The sequence below is a fragment of the Schistocerca serialis genome, chromosome 3 (genome assembly GCF_023864345.2).
Source record: "Schistocerca serialis cubense isolate TAMUIC-IGC-003099 chromosome 3, iqSchSeri2.2, whole genome shotgun sequence".
In the NCBI taxonomy this organism is placed as follows: Eukaryota; Metazoa; Arthropoda; class Insecta; order Orthoptera; family Acrididae; genus Schistocerca; species Schistocerca serialis.
Window position 1 is genome coordinate 772325263 of NC_064640.1, and position 20506 is coordinate 772345768.

At 40.8% G+C, this 20506-nt stretch overlaps 1 protein-coding gene across 1 annotated transcript in view; it reads right to left on the minus strand.

Moving 5' to 3' along the window:
* LOC126470614 (uncharacterized) overlaps positions 1-20506 on the minus strand; it is a 208736-nt gene that overhangs the window by 58071 nt on the left and 130159 nt on the right. The window contains exons 14-17 of the mRNA XM_050098568.1: positions 16301-16499; positions 10023-10299; positions 7116-7309; positions 1648-1853 (exon numbers count right to left, since the gene is read on the minus strand). Of these exons, the coding sequence (XP_049954525.1) occupies positions 1648-1853; positions 7116-7309; positions 10023-10299; positions 16301-16499 (876 nt within the window). The remainder of the gene's footprint in view (positions 1-1647; positions 1854-7115; positions 7310-10022; positions 10300-16300; positions 16500-20506) is intronic.

A 20506-nucleotide genomic window follows, 5' to 3' on the forward strand; every position in this document is an offset into this window, starting at 1 on the left:
AGAATTTTAGGAAAGTGTGGTTCACATGTAAAGGAGACCACATATAGGACACTGCTGTGACCTATTCTTGAGTACTGCTCAAGTGTTTTGGATCCATACCAGGTCGGATTGAAGGAAGACATTGAAGCAATTCAGAGGCGGGCTGCTAGGTTTGTTACCAGCAGGTTCAAACAACACGTAAGGGTCACGGAGATGCTTCGAGAACTCAAATGGGAATTCCTGGAGGGAAGGCAACAATCATTTTGAGGAACACTATTTAGAAAATTTAAGAGAACCAGCATCTGAAGCTGAATGATTCTACTGTTGCCAACATACACTGAACGTGACGACCACAAAGATAAGATACGAGAAATTAGGGCTCATACACAAGCATACAGACAGTCGTTTTTCCCTCGCTCTGTTTGCAAGTGGAACAGGGGAGTGAATGAGTAGTACATGGTGCCCTCTGCCTCACACCATATGGTGGCTTGCGGAGTATCTATGTGGATGTAGACGTAGATGTATGATACATGTTAAACTTTTTTTTAATTTGCTGTTCTGGAACAATTATAGAGTTATTGCTTTATTTCATTTTTTACTTTATTTATTTATTTATTTTTACACATTATCTTGAGGCCAATGGCTGTCCCTGGCTTCAGAACACATTATTTGCCAGGCACCACGTACTTTTTTCCAAAAAAGTGATAGAATTTCATCACTGAACATGTTAAATTTTGTGTTGACATCTGGCTCTGTATGAATAGGCTCCCAGTCACCTTGGAGAAAGTATTTAAATTTAAAACTGCTGGAAATTATCCCAGAAAAGGAAGGGGGAAAGAGGGACACCAGTAAGTAAGAGGAGGGGATCTGCATCTACAAGAGGGGGGACAGGGGTATCCAAGAGGAGGACAGACAAGGGCACGCACGAATGGATACCCGCAAGAGGTGGAGGGGCTACTCGAGAGAGGGGGAGGAGGTACCCATGACAGGGGGTCGGATTACCCATGAGTGATGTACGCATGAAGGAGGTACACATGAGGGAGGTACACATGAGGGGGGTTCTCAGTATTCATGGATGGTGTAACGACAGTTGAGGCAATGATAGTTGGGGGTACTCACAACAGTTCGGAGGGGGGGGGGGGGCTTACCCACGAAAGATTGGGGGGGGGGGGGGGGGGGGTCCGATAACAGGGTTAGTAGGAGTACCTATGACAGGGCTGGTGGGAGTACCTATGACAAGGTTGGTGGGGGCGTATCCACTAAAGGGTGGAGGGGTACTCATGAAGGGCAGAAGGGGACTAAAACAATGGAGGCAGTGTGTGTGTACCCCTGTGGTTGGGGGGTGGAGGGGAGGGGAGGCATCAACCATGGGGAAGGACGGGGGACACAGACCACAGAGAAGAGAGTATACTATGTGGATGGGAACTGATGACAGAGGAGGGGTACAGACATGTCAGAGTATATTTTCCTCCTAATTCTTCTTCTGTAGTAATGATTGAGTAAAACCAAGAATTACATAAAAGATGTGCAATATTAAAATTACACAAGATCCTGAAGTGACTATGTATTGCTCATGACAACCAGGAGATAAAACTCTGGTAAATAGTACTAGTCTATTGTAGTAATTATTGTAACTGAAGTTCAAGATTAACAAATGGCACATCATACCCAAAGGCAAAGTCATTTCTTGTGCACTCATGCCCTGCCGTTGCCACACTTCAGCAGGAATCCAACGTGACCGTCCAGTACTAATTGTTGAAATCGTGGAACGCGTCTGGCTACGCTCCAGCTGTCCACTCAATTCAGCCTGCATTGGTCGAACACTGGCCACAGGTTTTGGCACAGTACCCCCTGTGGCCTCAGTCCGGATTGCTCTGCCACAGGTAGTAAAGAAAAAGAACATTACAACACTTACATTACAGTTACATTACACTATATAACAAACAAAAATTAAGTTATCATTGTCTTTTAAGCTATGATAGCCATAAAATCATAAATAGGCAGAATATTGTTGCAACGTCTCTGAATGTTAGCAGTAAATCTCAGAAAAAATTGTGTATAGGTCCCGAAGTTGATGTGAGCAAGATCCACAGACAGCAGGTTATCCTAATCACATTTAAACCTTAATTTTTAAATAGAAATAGAGAAAATTACATAATTTTCTTCAGCAGAAAGTGTATTTTTTCAGCAGGTACGCAGTGTCTTAATTACTTATCTACACATTTCCTTTTGAAAATACTGACACCTGGTTTTAAATGTTCAGAAATGTTTAATTGTGCACTTCGCCAAATTAAAAATGTAGTACCCAATGACAATATCAATGAATCATGACTGGAATCTGTCAACTTGTGATGGGTAGGGTAGTAGGAAAATGCAGTTAGTCTACAAAGGAGATTTCCTTACAAAAAACTAGTGCCGCTCATTCTAGGAACTAGGATTTTTAAAGGGACCAAACTACGTGGTCATCGGTCCCTTGTTCCGTTGAACCAAGTCCATGGTATAAAACAGAAAACAAACAGTACACGCCACAGGAGTTCTAGTACTAGGGTAGAAAGCACAGGGAGACAGAGGACAGGAACTATAACTTAAACCGAAGAATAAAAACCGGTGTCAGTAGAAAACGTAAAACCAAGTTAGCCGTGGAGGCATTGTCTCCCTTCCTCGAAGGAAGGGAGTCAGGGAGATTAAAATTCTGTCTCAGAGTGGCTAGATGTGGACAGTCCACAAAAAGGTGGACCACTGTCAAACGGGAACCGCAGCGACAACATGGTGGGGCCTCACGCCAGAGAAGATAGCCATGCGTCAGCCAAGTGTGGCTGATGCAAAGGTGGCATAGGACCACAGAGTCCATGCGAGAAGCCCGCAGAGAAGACTTCCCCTCATTTGTGCACTCCTTGATGGCGTGGAGTTTATTGGGCGTAACTAAGTTGCGCCATTCAGCATCCCAAATACCGAGAACTTTGTGGCATAACACTGATCAGAGGTCAGGTTCGGGTATCCCAATCTCCAGAAGTGGCTTACGACTGGCCTGTTTGGCCAGCCTGTCAACGAGCTCATTTCCCAGAATTCCAACATGCCCTGGGGTCCATACAAAGACCACTGAATGACCAGATCGTTCGAGGGCATAAACCGACCCCTGGATAGTTGCTACCAGAGGATGGCGTGGGTAGCACTGATCAATGACCTGTAAACCACTCAACGAATCACTGCAGACCAGGCAGGACACACCGGGGCAGGAACGAGTATGCTCAAGGGCCCGGGAGATGGCCACCAGCTCGGTAGTGAAGACACTGCAGCCATCTGGCAAGGAGCGCCGTTCGATATGCACCGAGTGAGCATACACAAAGCCTAGCCAACCATCAACCAGCAAGCCATCGGTATAGACAGAACCCCAGGACACGCCAAGGATTGAAAGGAAGTGACTGCGGAGTGCTTCAGGAGGAATGGAGTATTTATGGAAATGCAATAGATCCAGAAATAGTTTCGGCCGAGGCATACACCATGGAGGCGAATGTTTATGGAACCACACGGGATGCTGTAAACGAAAGGATTCAAGTTCAGACAATAGGGAATGGACACATACAGAGATCGTTATCCATGACTGAGGTCGCCGTTCCAGGAGATGAAACATTGTGTTCGGGAACAAATGACAGTAATTCGGATGCTGAGGCGAGTTATTAATGTGTGCTGCATAATTGGCGAGCAGTTGGCAGCACCTGATGTGCAATGGAGGGACTCCAGCCTCCACTAGACACTGGACTCGTTCGAAAAGCGTCCATTGCTAGAAGAACCCTGCAGTGGTGCACAGGATCAAGCAACTTCAATGCTGAGGGCGCTGATGAGCCATACACTACACTCCCATAGTCAAGTCGTGACTGAACATGGGTTTTGTAGAGCCGCAGCAACGTAGAGGGATCTGCCCTCCAAGTGGGGTTGCTCAGGCAGCGGAGGGCGCTAAGACGCCGCCAGCACTTTCGCTTAAGTTGACGAATGTGGACGAGGCATATTAGCCGGGCATCAAAAACTAGTCCTAAAAATCAATATGTTTCGACTACACATCAAGAAAAAGTGCAGGGTCAGGGTGGACTGTCCATCACTGACAGAAGTCGGCAGAGAAGTGAAACCCATGGGCAAGAGACCATAACTGTGCAGTCTGAATGGCTCTCTGTAGTCGGCATTCAGCAAAACCAATGGTTGATGAACTGAAGTAAATGCAGAAATCATATAAGGAGGGCGACACTGACGGCCCTACAGCTGCTGCTAGGACATTTCTAGTGACTAAAAACAGTGGAATGCTCAATACAGAGCCTTGCGGGACCCCATTCGCTTGGATACGGAAGGAGCTAAAGGAGCCTCCAACTTGAACATAGAAGGTAGGGAGGGAGAGAAAGTTCCGTATAAAAATCGGGAGTGATGTGGTGGTGCCAGGTCGTGTCGTACACCTCGGTGGAAATCACTCTGGGATGGAGCCAGAAGGCCCCGAGACTCCAGGAGCCAACACAACCTCTGGCTCACCATTCGTTTGAGTAATTTGCAGAGAATGTTGGTGTGGCTAATGGGGCGGTAGCCGTCCAACACTGCAGGGTTCTTCCCAGGTTTCAACACTGGGACAATGATGCTGTCTTGCCAGTTGGACAGGAATACTCCCCCGCCCCACATGCGATTCAAGATGGATAGATTCTGACGCAGTGAGGCCACAAACAGATGTTTGAGAAATTGGGAATGAATTCGGTCAGGGCCTGGAAGTGTGTCAGGGCAATGGGCAAGGACACTGAGGAATTCCCACTCAGTGAAAGGAGCACTGTATGGCTCAAGGCGGCGTGATGTAAGAGACAAAGGCTGTTGTTCTGCCAGCTCTTTCAAGAAACTAAAAGCCGGTTGATAGTTTGCAGATGCAGAACTCCGAGCAAAATGCTCGGCAATTTCACCTGAGTCGGTGCACACTGCCCCATTCACTGAAATCCCAGGCACCTCCAGTGGGGTCAGGTAATCATAAAGGTGGCAAATCCGAGTCCACACCTGGGAGGCAGGGGGACGAGAACCAATGGAGGAAACGTATCTTTCCCAGCACTCTTGCTTCTGTCTTTGTATCAGGTGGCGGGCACGGGCAAGGAGCCACTTAAAAAGTATGAGAGTCTCGAATGATGGACGCCATGTATGTCATTGGAGGGCCCGCCTGTGGTCTTTGATGGTCTCAGCGATTTCTGGCGACCACCAAGGCACCGTTTTACATCGAGGGCACCCAGAAGAAAGAGGAAGGAAGAGGAACAGCGCGTTCTGCAGCTGATACGATCGACGCAGTGACTCGCTCGACCATCACATTAATAGCACCATGTGTGGGAGTGACAGCAGATGTGAAAGCCAGCCAATTGGCCATCGCGGCAGACGTCCAGTAGTGTGACGCCGGGGTAGTGATAGGAAGATCGGAAAGTGGTCACTACCACACTAGTCATCATGAACCCTCCTGGGCTGCAAAGTGATAGGTCAATGGCCGAATAAATGCTATGAACCACACCGAAGTGTGTGGGGGTCTCCTGTATTTAAGAGGCAGAGGTCGAGCTGAGAGAGAAGATTCTAGACATCTCTACCCAGGCCAGTAATCACGGCACCACCCCACAAAGGGTTCTGGGCGTTGAATTCCCCCAAAAGTAGGAATGGTGGGGGGAGCTGGGAGATCAGAACAGCCAATTCGTTAAGAGGGACTTCACCATCCGGAGGAAGATAGACATCGCAGACGGTAATATCCAAGGTCGTCCTTATCCTCACAGCAACAGCCTCTAGAGCTGTATGAAGAGGCACTGATTCATAATATACAGAGGCAAGGACATACAGACATATGCCACTTGACACGCTGTTACAGTCAGTCCGGTTTTTATAAAAACCCCGATAGCCATGAAGGGCAGGGGTCCGCATTGCTGGGAACCAGGTTTCCAGGGCAATACAGACAGCACGTGTTGAGCTTAGAATCTGTCTTAGTTCAGCCAAATGGTGGAAAAAACCGCTGCAATTCCAATGGAGGATAACGCTTTCTGTGATCTGTGAAGGCATGAAGGAATGCAGAAAGCAGGTTACTGCCTAAGGTCAGCTGCTGCCACCAGTGGAGGGCTAACAGGTAGGAGCATTGCTTCAGAGGCATCGGAGAGAGCTAGGTCCTCGGGGGACTCTAGAAGCTCCACCTCGTCCTCAGACACAGAGCTTGTAGGTAGCGGTGCTGTGGGTCTATTTGGTTTTGATTCCTCGCGCTGTTCCTTGGGTTGCCCTAGCTGGGAGGGCCCCTTTGATTCAGTCTCAGGAACTGAAGAGGACCGCGTAGCCCTATGACCAGCGACCTGTGGCTCCTTCAGTCACTGGCGGGTGTCTGCTGTGCCACTGGTAGGAACCTGGGAAGGGAGTGACCCAAGGGACCCCTTCCTAGTGACAGAAGTCGAAGACGACTTACGCTTCTCTGGCTTGGAAGTGGGGACTGATGTCCCCAATGACTGGCATGGTGCACACACACACACACACACACACACACACACACACACACACAGACAACAACAACAACAACAACATCAACAACTGTGTGAACTAGCCTGGCAATCAGTGTGAGAAAGGGATACAGAGAGGTCATATTACTGGAAATTGAGGTCAGGAGGATTTGGAAACTGAAGGATGTATTAATGGGACAGTTTTCACATGGGAAATTTGGAAAATTTCATTTTAGGGACAAGGAAAGGGATCAGATAACACGTATTGAGAGGCAGCCATTTTTAACATGATGACACAAATTTATTACAGTAAATAATTCCACAGAAGACGTGCACATGCAGTAATAACAGTCAAAAAAACATTTGCTACCTATTCTATGGGCAGAAACATATACGAAACAAATATCATCAAATTACAAGACACTGACAATCAAAACACACATACAAATGTACTTCCATGTATAATATGTGAACTGCTTCATTTGGCAGCTGTAATATGATGTGATTCAGGAATCATAAAACACCAATGCACACTGTGCACAGAGAGTAATAAACAAGAAAAAGTAAATATTACAAACTGCACACCTTTGTGACAGCTATATAATAATAAATAATAATAATAACAATAATAATAATAATAATAAATGTTAGCAACAGATACAATACCTTATTTGGAGACCTGTTTGTAAATTTGTTGAGCTGCTACCACCAGATCCCTGGTAATATGAGTACTGAGGTCTGCTATAATTTATGTTGGCCTGTTTTTCTAATTCATAGCTTCGCTTTGCCAATCGCTTTTCAGCCTGGGAAAGTTTCTTCTCCTTTCGATCAACCAACAGTGATTCATGCTGGAAAGGCTCCTATAATGAGAAGAGGTAACAATTGTTGTAATTGTTTAGACTAAAGTTTTACTTTGTTGCTCGTATTCCCATAATTTCTCATTTTACTGAATGTAAGGGAGATTGAAACTACATTACAAATCCATTGGTTCTCCATTATATTCTCCTAGAGATAATTCCAATAGTTTTGGCCTACATTTATCTTTCATATAATTAAGACAGTCCCCATCTGCATTTTGTGTATTAAATGCAACAGTAAATTGGTTTAACATCTCGTTTTCTGCATGTCTCAGTATGTGCGAGTTGGTGAGACACTTTATGACTGGATGCAACTCTCTACCATTATGCCATCATCAGCTGATTTAAGAGCAGTGAATTTTGCCACCAAACTGCATTTTTTTAAATATTTGTATGTAAAGAGAAATGAGAGAACAAGCCTGCCATTCACATAAATTGTTCACCTGTAAGAGGCATGATGTCAACAATCTTTAATTCAGTTTACAGATACTATGGATGAAATCACATTTCATCATACGTACTCCCTCATTCAAGTTACAGTGACTTACTGTGCACATTATCTACAGTATACACAAGCAGGCAACCAGTAAGACAGATATAAATTTGGCCAACATTTGGACATTACTTTTGAGACAGCTGATCTGTAAAACTTCACCAAATACTTTAAAAAACTAGGTGTCATATTCATATTTTGTTTTGAAGACTAGTTTTTGCTGAGTACTATGATCCACAACGATGTCATCAGGAATATCATAAAATTTTGTTTTAGGTTTCTATCACCCTGTTCACTGATGCTCTGGATGTGCCATAAACTCTAAAACACATTGCAACTGTTATCACATAATCTTTCCAGCTTGTAAATCTGGCAGAGGTATTGCTTTCTATGATTTATTATTGAGGACACTTTCCTGACAAAGACTCGTGACAAGGACAACCTCTGCTCTTTCCTCACAACCTCAACACCTATTCCCAAATTTGCTTCACCTGGTCCTTTTCTCATATCAACGAGCCATCTTTCTAGATATCATACACTACCTCTGAAATGGCTCCATAAATACTGCTGTTTCCGTCAAGCACACCCACCACAAACACCACCTCTACTTTGATGGCTGTCACCAGTTCCATGTCAAAAACACTCTCACAGTCTCGCCACGCATGGACATGGCATCTGCATTAGAAAGCAGGAGTTGTTGAACTATACCAATAACCTTAGCAGAGGTTTTACTAACAGGCAGTATCCCATCCAACTCATCCATAAATCGATCTCCCGTGCCACCTGCTCCTCTGACACCAGTAAGCCCATTAACCAGCAATCGACCAACACTCCTCTGATCACCCATTATCACCCTGGGCTTGTAAAGTTCAACCACATCCTTCACCTGGTCTTCGACTACCTTTCATCGCACCGTGAGATGAGACGTATCATACCCAAAATCCTGCCCACAGTCTCAAAGTAGTGTTCCACCATCCAACCAACCTACAGAATATCATTGTGTATCCCTAAACCTGTTTAGCTCCCAATCCTGCAACCTATGGGTTATTCTTTTGTGGTTCACAATGGTGAGAGACCTGCCCCACACAGCTACCCACCACTTCCTACCACAGTCCAGTCATCTACATTTCCTAACCTATAAAAGGGAGGCCATGAATGAAAGCAGCCATGCTATACAGGATGTTTCAAATATACATTTACAAACTTTGAGGGCATGCTCCTTACATCACAACAAGAAAAAAAGTACACATAAATATAGGTCTGAAAATCCTCTTTTTTTTGAGTTATGAATGAAAGCTGATGTTCAGTGGCTTGCCAGTTACAACCCGTTTGAGTCATTGTATCCTGCATGGTGTTGTGTTGCCAGGAAGGTTTGTTTACATTTGTCATTCATCTGTGCATGTATGTAATGCCAACAGAACAGAGCACAGAAAATATTTGCACACTACCAGAATATACAGGGTGGTCAGAAACAGTCTGAAAAGCTTGTAAGGGTGTTGGGGGGGTAGATTGTGCTGAGAAAAAATTGTTAAGAAAATAATTCAATACGTTGCACCATTTGAAGTTAGCCAATCAGGCCATTGTGCATGCATATTCAGATAGCCTGCCAGACACAATTAGTGTCAGTTGTTTTCATAGAGTAGATGATAGCAAACGAGACAGCTCAGCCTTTGGCTTGGGTTCAATCCTTACTACCATCCCATGTCCAATTGCTGTATTGCTCTCTCGTTAAGTTTTAGGAAACCGAACAAAGAATTTGTTTTGTGACACCGACTCTGGTGGGCTACCAGAATTTGCATGCACAACAGTCTGACCAGCTAACTTGAATGCTAATTAACTTGGAAAAGTATAATGTATGAATTTTTTTCTTAACAATTATTTATTAGCACAACCTACCCTGCAACACCTTTACAAGCTTTTCAGACTGTTTCTGACTATCCTGTACATCATTATATCAAATCTTAAGTAAAATACACCAACACTCAAAGGGGAATGGTAGAGTCTACTGAAGGCTCAAGTCAAGAGGTTAGTTACAACAAAATTAACACATTATCATTAAAGATATATCTCATTTTTATCAAATACACTTTTCTGTACAGTCCTCCCAGTACATTCATTAATCTTTTTGGCACCAAAAGTATCTATAAAATACAAATTAAGAAAGGTGTGTATGTGAAAGTACAATAAAGCTAGAAACGCAACTACAATTAAAGCGTAACTTACCTTCGACAGTACGTTGCTATGTTTGTCCAAAATTTTTTGCATCACTACATCAATATATTTGTCCTTCTCTTTACTAAAATCTTTTACATCTCCATCTTGTTCATTATCCCAGCACAAGTTAGTCACTTCTTTAATTGATAAATGGGCATCGGGATTACATTCATCAACTACACGATCTGCCATACCTTGTTTGTTTATCTGGCGATCGTATATTTTTTTCTCAAGACAGTTATCCATAACAAGACGATAAACAAAACATGGCTTCTTTTGCCCATATCTGGAACAAAAATTTATATACAGTGGACATAACCACATTTACTGTGCACCAAACAATTGAAATATCGAACACTAAAATTCTCCCATTAATCCTCTGTAACATGATTTGTCACATTTTTACATACCCTTGGGGTACTGAAATACTACAGACATGAATTTTCTTACCAACAACAAAACAGATGTTTTTATTATTTAGTCTAAGGAATGGTCCATAAAATAAACTTTGAAGCTGCAACTTTACCAAACAAATATGTTGAATAGAGAAATGCAAAAATATTTTCTTCAGAAGAGTCCAGTACTGAACTTCCAGACAGAGCCTTTGATACTTAGAGAAAAGGAGGAAGATTATGATTTAACCCACTGCAGGTGACAAAATCATTAGAGAGTGCATGTGAGTCCAGAAAGGAAAGATGGGCAAGGAAATTGGCCATGCCCTTTTCAAAGGACCAATCCTATCATTTTGTTTTCTTAAGTTTTGGTAATCAACGGAAAACCTAAATAATCAGAATGGCCACATGGGAATCTGAACCCCACTCTCACAAATATGAGTCACATGGGCTCATCATTGCACCACCTTGCTCATCTTCATATTTGTTATGTACTATAAAAATGTATGAGACATGATTTATTGAGACAGCTCTCAGCTGTTTGTTTCCTTTTTTCGTTGTTACCCCCTATGTTTGATGTTCTATGAACATCAAGGTTTTGTACTCTGCATTATGAAATAATGATTATCAGCACCAGCAGTAGTCATTTATCATTCAATGCTGGATACCAGCCTATTCTATACTTCTCCATACATGACCATCTTCCATCCAATTTTGCACTGGTTGCTCCTTTACGCTGTCAGCCCATGTTTCATTAGGTCTCACCATGAGAAATCCAACACAGAATCTCTTTAGTCCGTCTCCCATCATTTCATCTCACTGTATGTCCAGCTCATTTTCTCTTCCGTTTCATAACAGTCATTATCGCTTCCTCAACTCCTTTCTTTTCCCCTGTTCATTTGTCTGCTTTCTGTCCCTCCTTGTCATGCCCAAAATGCATCACCCCAATATTTGTTGGAAAATCCTCAATTTCTGAATAGTTAAAGTATTTGCTGTCATGTTTCTCTTTCATATGTTAGTACTGACTGTGTAACACACTGGGAATTTACTTCCATATACAGCACCACATTTCCCAAAATGAACTCAGTCATTTTTACATTACTGCTTATTTCTTTAAGTGTCCATACTCATATCTTCTAGTTGTCTTACATACAAAAATTCAACTGTTTCTGTAACTTGATCATTAATATGTTTGAAATGTCTCACAGTTATAAACAGTAAAATGGAGAGTGAAACAATTTAAATGTTTGCCTATGCCCCCTATGTTAGCATGAAACATTTCAATAGACTTTTCTTTGGTTTCTGTCCCACTGTCCAAAAGATTTATCTTTGGTGTAATACTTATTATTTACATTTCAATGTTTCTAATGATATTTGTGGGTATAAAATTACAGTCTGTAACAAACATGTTTGAAGTCCACACTTTTTTTTTTAGTAACGATGAAAAGAGGGCTGTGTTTAACTTACATCTACTATTTAATGACACAAAGGTTTGATGTACAGGCACATTTGTATTCTTTGGTCACAAATGGTCTGGCAACCCTACCATGTTGTCTTAAACCCAACATAATTACCAAAATGTCAAAACATCAAGGTTCATAAAGAACCATTAATGGTAACTCCATTCAAATTTGAGGTCTGTCTCAACAATACAAACAATATTAATCTCATGGAAAAATTTAGGTTGCTTATATCAAGCACATTGCCAAGCACAGGCTGAGTGACTAAAAACTATGAATGACTGTGTAGTAACACTGTTCACGTTTACGTCGCACTTCACTTAGCGTAGACCGGGACTGTGTCCTAGGCATGCCCGATGTTAACTGACTGGGCCCGGCCCGTGCTGCCGGAGTTGTTGTTGTCATGCCGGCAGAGGTCGCGTCCGAATTCTCGCGTGCCCTCTGGTGGACGGGACTCTACTTGCGGCAACTACCGTCCGTGACGCGCCGTGCCAATGTGCGCCTCCCGCGATCTTTCTGGTGGCTACTACAGACTGTAATACCGTGAACACTTGGATCTAAGCCACACTTTTTTTCCAGTTTTTGGGATCCATAAAACTGCCTGCAGCTTAGAATTGCGTGCAGAGGAAAAAGAAATTTTGAAAAATGGTGCTAGGAACTACAACAACTAACTTTCGCGATGGAATATAAGCAGCCCTACTACACAGCCATGCTTTACAGGCACGAAGATAAATACTGGCACCGAACCTTCTGTGCTAGTAAAAAGAAGGGGAGGCAGTAGAAGTAGTATTTTTTTCATGTTTTGACCACTGAATTTTAAAACACCATCCAATGAAGGAAGTAGAAATTCAGTATTGCTAATCTTCGAATGTAGCAGCCCTTCAAATACTCTTAGCGCAATGTGTAAGACATTAGGATTATGCACGAGTTGGTATGCTGAGGCTTATTCTGATTTCTGGTATTGTTTCATCAAATTTTCTGAAATGCTGGTGCCAGTGAACCATAAAGAAGCAAATTCAAGAAGGAAGTTATTCCTTTTGCGGAAAAAAGTTCTAATTGTGCTGCAGGTCTGTGACACAGGATTGATGAGATCATCATCAGATGATGGTGACCGCAAAAAGACAAATTATTTCAATGTTGCAGTAGCAGTAAAGCATTTAGTGGGCCAATATCATGCTCCCGATGTTTTGAAATAAGTCTGTTATGAAACAGTGTCAGAAATGCCTACATGAGAACACTGGAATTTTAAATATTAGGGTAAATGAAATTGCTAAAGTGCAAAAAAGTAAAAAATTGATCTTTTTATGAAGTGCGGGGGTTTTTCACTTTGGAGGTGAACTTAAATTGCACAGAAGTTGAAAAATTGCAAAGAAAAACTTGTGGAATTTCAGCACTTCATAATCAGGCAGCACACTGGAAACCAATACCTTTTTGGTCAGATAAAAAGTGCTGACTGAACTCCCATATAGGAACATCAATGATGTACAAAAAGATAGGTTCTCTACTTACCACACAGGTGACACATTAAGTTGCAGACGGGCACAATGAAAAGACATTTACACATGAGCTTTTGGCCACAACCTTCATCAGCAAAAGAAAACCACACACCACTCATTAACACAAGCGAACACACCCCATACACACGACTGCCAACTCTGGCAGCTCGAGCCACGAACATATATTCAGACATGTCATCAAATTATATGGCTGCTACCGGAGGAAAGAAAGATGTAAGCATTCTTACATAAGGAGGTGAAAAACAGCAGTTTTCCATCACACTTACTTGCACAGCAGATGGACATAAATTACCTACGTTCATATGTTCAGGTGAAAGACTTTACCGAAATCAGAAGTTTCCAAAAAATGTAATTGTACGAGCAAGTGAAAGTGGGTGGTTTTCAGAGGACATGGAGCTGGAATGGATTAGGCTTGTATGGAATTGTCATCCTGGTGCAATGCTTACGCAGTCTGCTTGTGTTACATGCATACACAGGCTACACAACACCTGTGGTAAAACGAAAATTATAAGAAAGAAAAATGGACTCTGCAGTAATTCCAGGCAAAATGACATTAGTTCTGTGACCACTTGAAGTCTGTTTGAATAAACCATTTAAGGACAAGCTTAAAAGCATGTACAGGGTAACAATTACTGAACTACGTGAAATAAAAGCGTCATAACTTCTGAACAGTTTGTGTTAGGATGTTCAAACTGCACAGTTGGCCATGGGGCATGATGGGAATTAGTATGCACAGTATGGTTTGGTTTACCGATGAAGCTCAATTTCATTTGGATGGGTTCATTAATAAACAAATCTGGCACATGTGTGGGACTGAGAACACACATTTTGCGATCGAGAAGTCTCTGTGAAGTGTGCAGTCGGTGCTATATTCCTTCACGGCACGGTGACTACCAAATGATACATGTATGTTTTGAAAGATTATTTCATCCCCAATATCCAAAATGATCCTGATTTCGACAAGATGTGGTTCATGCAAGATGGAGCTTGACTCCATTGAAGCAGGAGAGTGTTTGAAGTCCTGGAGGAGCACTCTGGAGACGGCATTCTGGCTCTGCGGTACCCAGAGGCTATTGGCAGTGGCCGCTTTTTGTGGGACTATATTAAAGACAAGGTGCAGAGCAATAGCCCCAAAACATTGCTGAGCTGGAAACAGCCTCAGGAAGTCACTGACAGCATCGATGTTCCAATACTTCAGCAGGTCATGCAGAGTTCCACCATTCATCTGTGCCACATCCTTGCCAATGATCGAACATGTCATAACCTACATCCGAACATCTGTAGTGATGCTTACATGTTGAATAAAGTGTGTGGCACATCGTAGTTTATAACTAATTTAGTTTTTTCCATATAGTTCAATAATTGTCACACTGTACAAGGGCTGGCTTTTGAAAAATGACAGACAACTGATACCTACAGGATGCATTAAGCACTCAAGTTTGTCGCAAGTGTGCCAATGGATTGATGATTCATGGAAGTGTGTTCCAAATTGGATTGTGCAACAAGCATTTCAAAAATGTTCAATACTGAATGCACTACGTGGTATGGAGCATGATGCTGTGTATGAAGAACTGAGCAACAAGGAATCAAGTCATAGTGATCCAGAATTATCTAATTGATATTTTAAACAGTTTGTAAAATTTGTATTATTAATCTGATTTCATTTTGTTTTATATCTCCTCTTTTAATTTCTAAGTTACTTTTATTCTTTTTTTGCAAGTGTTGCTAGTCATACATTTGAAGTCTTCACTACAAATCTACTATGAAAAGCCAACTAGCAACCCCGTGTTTATGATTTACATCAATATGGCCGACACTATGTCTTGGATGTTTTCTTAATAGTGACACGAGATGGTTCCTATTAACTGTGAATCACATACTCTATTTGTCATAAGAATAATATGAATGCAAACATTATGCCATGTATTCTTCTGTGTTGTCTGTAACCTCATTTAAATCCTGTCCGAATAACTTGTTGAGGCACCAGCAAACATGGAAGAAAATACATACCGTGTATTGTTTGTATTTGTATTATTCTTATGCAGAACAGTGATACAGTCAGAAATGAAGCACAGCAACTGACTTTTAGTATAAATTTTTAAATCTTCTAAAACTATAAATTATGTGCAGCCAAGTTCTGTGATTTTAAATGCTTGAAAAGGTAAATTAATATACAAAATAACCTTGCTTAAGTGGGACTGCTACACTTACAACCTGAACCCAACTACTGCAGTCATATTTTCATCCGTTCTATCCAATTTGTATCTTATGTTAGAATGAACCAACTTTATTTCAATTTTGAAGTGTGGCTTACAATTTTTCCCTCTTGAATTTTAAGTCTCTTTTTTCAGGTGCTGCTTAGGTTCAAATGCAGCTTCGATTTGGGTAAATACAGTAAATCAGCCTCCACTCGTTGAGGAGCTGCGCATGGTACTCCGTGTGTAAGCAACTGAAGCATTTCGCAGTGTTGTTGCATTGTCTTTCTGTGAAAGCAAGTTAAAATGGCTGCAAAAACAAACAGACCTATTGTATGTAAATTATCCTACAAGATTTGATTTCCCAAAGTGAAGGGTATATTCAGCTGGTGTGGAAACAGCATTTCCTTATACTAACATGGAACTTCAAATGCAAGCTTCAATGGAAATGTTCAAACACATGCAATTGGCCTAGAAAATCATTTTTATAGAGTTTTGAGATAAAAAATGTGTACTGTACACAAATGTTCCGAGAACTCAGAAAATATTTCTCTTTCCTTCATTTCATGTACAATATTTCTGGATTACTGAATGAACTGCTTTAATGGATCCAAACATTTATGACAGAATTCATTTTTCACAAGCAAGTACAAGATAATGTAAGATAGATACAGCACAGAATAAATGTCAACACCAAATGTAAAAATCCAATTTAATACTGACCTGTACACACGACAAACAGCCTGTGTATCGTGACATGGATTCCACGATGCATCAAACACTACAACCCTATTGGCTCCAACAAGGTTGATACCTAAGGAACCAGCTCTTGTGGAAACCAGAAATAAGTGTATGTTTGGATTCGAATTATATTCATTTATTAGTTTTTCTCTTTCCAAAGCTGTTGTGCTACCATCCAGTCCTGTAATCACAGATGCAGTTTAGCCTTGACTGAAATAATAAACCTGTAACTTTAAAAACAAACTGAAAAATGCTCACAAATAATAGTAATTTACTGAAAAAAATTGAAAAACCTAATGATAACTGAGCATAGTTGTAATTTCTATATCCTTGATTGTTGTTGAAAAGGCAAACACACATCACAACGCAATAGAAAGACACTGTAAGTTAACCTTCACAAAACTAAGTCTTTCAAACTTTTTATTCTTTTCTATATCAAACAGTGGTGAAGGTGTATAGTATTACATTCATGTGTATACCAGGATAGAAACGAATTGGGAAGACATGACAATAAACAGTGTTTATGCAGAGTAAGGTAAAATGCAAGATTTTAATTTTCACTGGTGTAGAAAACCTAATTATCAGTGTTTAATAAATCTCATGGAAAACAGAATTAGGCTCTCTAATTTCCACTGTGGTGAGCAACTGTATATTCACATACTTTTTTTATCACTGTGGAGGAGGATCACAACATTTCTAAGAAACATGGCTGCCATGTATAAACAGGGTGTACACGCGGACAAGGAAAAAAAAAATCCTGGATTTCTCCCAGATCTCCCGGTTAAAAATACACTTTCTCCTGGGTGAAAACATACTTTCTCCCAGTTAACTGACAGTATATTTTGGGATGTAAATTTTCTTGAAGTACCAGTACTGTGTTATCTCATGTTTGGCTCTTTATTATGGCATAATGCCATACGTGCTATAAGATGAAAACGTGCACTTGAAATGCAGCGAACAGTTGAAAGTAGCCAATAGTGTGGAATTAAACACTTTGTTTCAAATATATTGACTGCCTCATTTGAAAAATTAATAAAAGAAAATTTCTTTCAAACCGACAAAAATAACTTCACTGTTATGCAAAGGAATTAATGCTTGACTGTCAGAAACATGGAAGTAAAATAAAATCTGAAACTAATAACATATTTTAGCCTAAAATAGTACTTACATGAGCCATGAAAGTTATCGAACATTCTATTTACATCGGTTTCATTGAACACTTCATCCCATGTTTCTCGGTTTAATATGTTGCAAAAGTTTGCTATATTGCCATTGCTGAAGTCCCTGCACTCAGTTATTTTAATGGGAGATATTTTCTCTGAACATAATTACAGTGATAACAACACAGCCTCATGATCACTGTATCCCACCTTAACTGCTTCACTACTGTATGGAGAAAAGGTTTCTTCAATAAAAATTTGGTCTGGTGCAGTTTTACTATGCCTAGTGATTCTTGTTGGTGTATTTACTGTGGGGATTAAGTTGAAACTCTTTGTCATATATAGTAATTCATCTTTGTAGTTTGAGGGTTTCAAAAAGTCTATGCTGAAGTCTCCACAAATGATTTTCATTTTCTTCAGTTCGACAATATTTAACATCATTTCAAATTTACACAGGTATTCTTCTATGTCAGTATCAGGGGATCTGTATATAGTCACAGTAACTAGTTGAATGTCAGTAAGTTCAATAGCTGCCATTTCAAAGACTTTTTCTTTATTCAGTTCAGGGTACGTTTGGATTGCTTTATACTTAAATTCTGCTTTGCAAAGATAGGAATCCCTCCATGTTTATAATAAGACCTGCAAAATGAAATGAGTAGGGAAAAGCCACAAATCTTTAGTGTTTCTATTTGCAGTTCTTCTAGCGAATGTTCTGTTATGCAGATAACATCAACATTTAGGTCAGAACACAGTATCATTTCTAGTTCTTGCGATTTGTTAGTCAGAGACTGAACATTATGATGCATTATATGAAATGATCCAGAAAATAAGATACCAGAAGATTGTCTCAGAACCATACAGGACCTCCCATTACTGGAGTTATACTGCTCAAAAATATGTAAGCTTTACAAGGGTAAGTGTGAAGAAGAAACTATTTTGCCAGTGAAGGCCTGCATTTACTGTAAGGTGTTCAACTCAGAATTTCATCTATCATTTTATAGGCTAAGAAGTGGCACGTGCAATTACTGTGACAGATTAGAAAATTTAATCAAAGCAGAAGATGACGCCATTAAAAGAAACAGGCCAATGCTTGAGAAAAAGCTCCACCTACGAAAGGAGATGCACAAAAATCAAAAGAAGGTTCAGCACATGTAACTACTTTCAATCTTGAAAAAAATATTGCCAACTACAATGCTAACATCCAGTGTTATTTACTACAAGAGACAGGTGAGGACATTTAATTTTGGAATGCATGAGTATAGCACAGATCACATTTTCATGTATATGTGGTCTGAGAATATAGCCTTGTGTGGCCCCTCAGAAACTGGTTCATGCTTGCTGAAGTATGTAAAATCATTGCCACCTGATATTAAACAAGCTAGTGCCTGCAGCAATAGTTGTGGTGGGCAAAAAAGAAATCAATTAATTGTCCAATTTTGGCTGTACATTGTTGCTCATGCATCTATTGAGTTGCAGAATATGCCAGGACGACATTTAATGTGTATGAAATGATATATTGAAGACTTCCTTGCAGACAGAATTCAACACGAGATAATGTGGTTGTCTGTAACAAAGTAGCAATGCCAGAAGATAGTAACAATTTGCAGAATGACCACCAGGTAATTTATGAATAGTGCAGGCTCTGGCAGTTAACCCTGAACATAAATAAATGTAACATACTGCGCAAACACAGCAAAAGAAATCCACTACTGTGTAGCTACACTATTGATGACAGACTACTAGAAACAGTATCTACCACAACATATCTAGGAGTAACTATCAAGAGTGACCTTAAGTGGAATGGCCACATAGGACAAAGGGAAACACAGATGTCAGACTCAGATTCATAGGAAGAATCATAAGGAAATGTAACTCATTTACGAAGGATCTTATGAGGCACTTGTACAACCAATTACTGAGTATTGTTCACCTATCTGAGATCCCTTCCAGATAGAACTGATAGAAGAGGTATAGAAGATCCGATGAACAGCAGCACACTTAGTCACGGGATCAATTAGTCGGCAGGAAAGCGTTAAAGGAATACACAAGAAACTCAATTGACAGACATTACAAGAGAGGCATTGTGCATCATGAAGAGATACACTATTCAAATTTCAAGAGAGCACTTTCCAGGAAGATTCGAACAACATATTACTTCCACCCACACACATCTGATGTAATGACCACGAGGAGAAAATTCAAGAAATTAGAGTCAATACTGAGGCTTACTGCTAATCATTCTTCCGATGCACATTTCATTAGTGGAACATGGTTAGATGGTTCAGCTAATGGTACAAAAAGTACCCTCAGCCACACACCATTAGGTGGCTTTCAGATGTAGATGTAGATGCACAAGATGATTTCCTATCCACAGAATCAACTGCAGAACTTCTGAACAACAGAAAAATAGACACTGAGAAGCAAAAGGTTAACTGGTTGACAATGAGAATGCAGCACAGGGAAGTTGAGCCAAGAGCTTTCTTCTTCATGGAGATGTTGAATTAAGACACGCAATTTTGAAAAGTAAATGTTGCGCATCCATGAAGGCGTGGTATGATACCTGCGCATCTTCCACCTACTTGACATGGACAGGGTGTTTGAAGAAAGCAAAAATTGATGACTTGATGTCATTACTACAGTTTATTCCGCCTTTGTACAACAACTTCTAAAGAAGTCTAACACTGATACAGAAGTCTCCAGAAATCCAACCAGGATGTCGTGGTCATCCTCATGGTTGCAGTAGAAGTCAACAACATGTTTCATACTTTCCTCAGTACATTTTACAGCCAAATGATTCTACAAATTCATGTGATGAAGAATGCTACTCTGCTAACTGCAAAAGTAAGGAAGTGAACGAAAGTGAGTATGTGGAAACAGTGTATCCTTTAAAGCTATAGTGATGCAAGGGACATTTTACAGAGACAGAAAGTGCACTTGTACCACACATCTATTGAAACTGTTGATCTTAAGTTCCTCGTGCCTGGTCATAGCAATATTGATAATGATTCTGACTTTAGTCACACTGAGA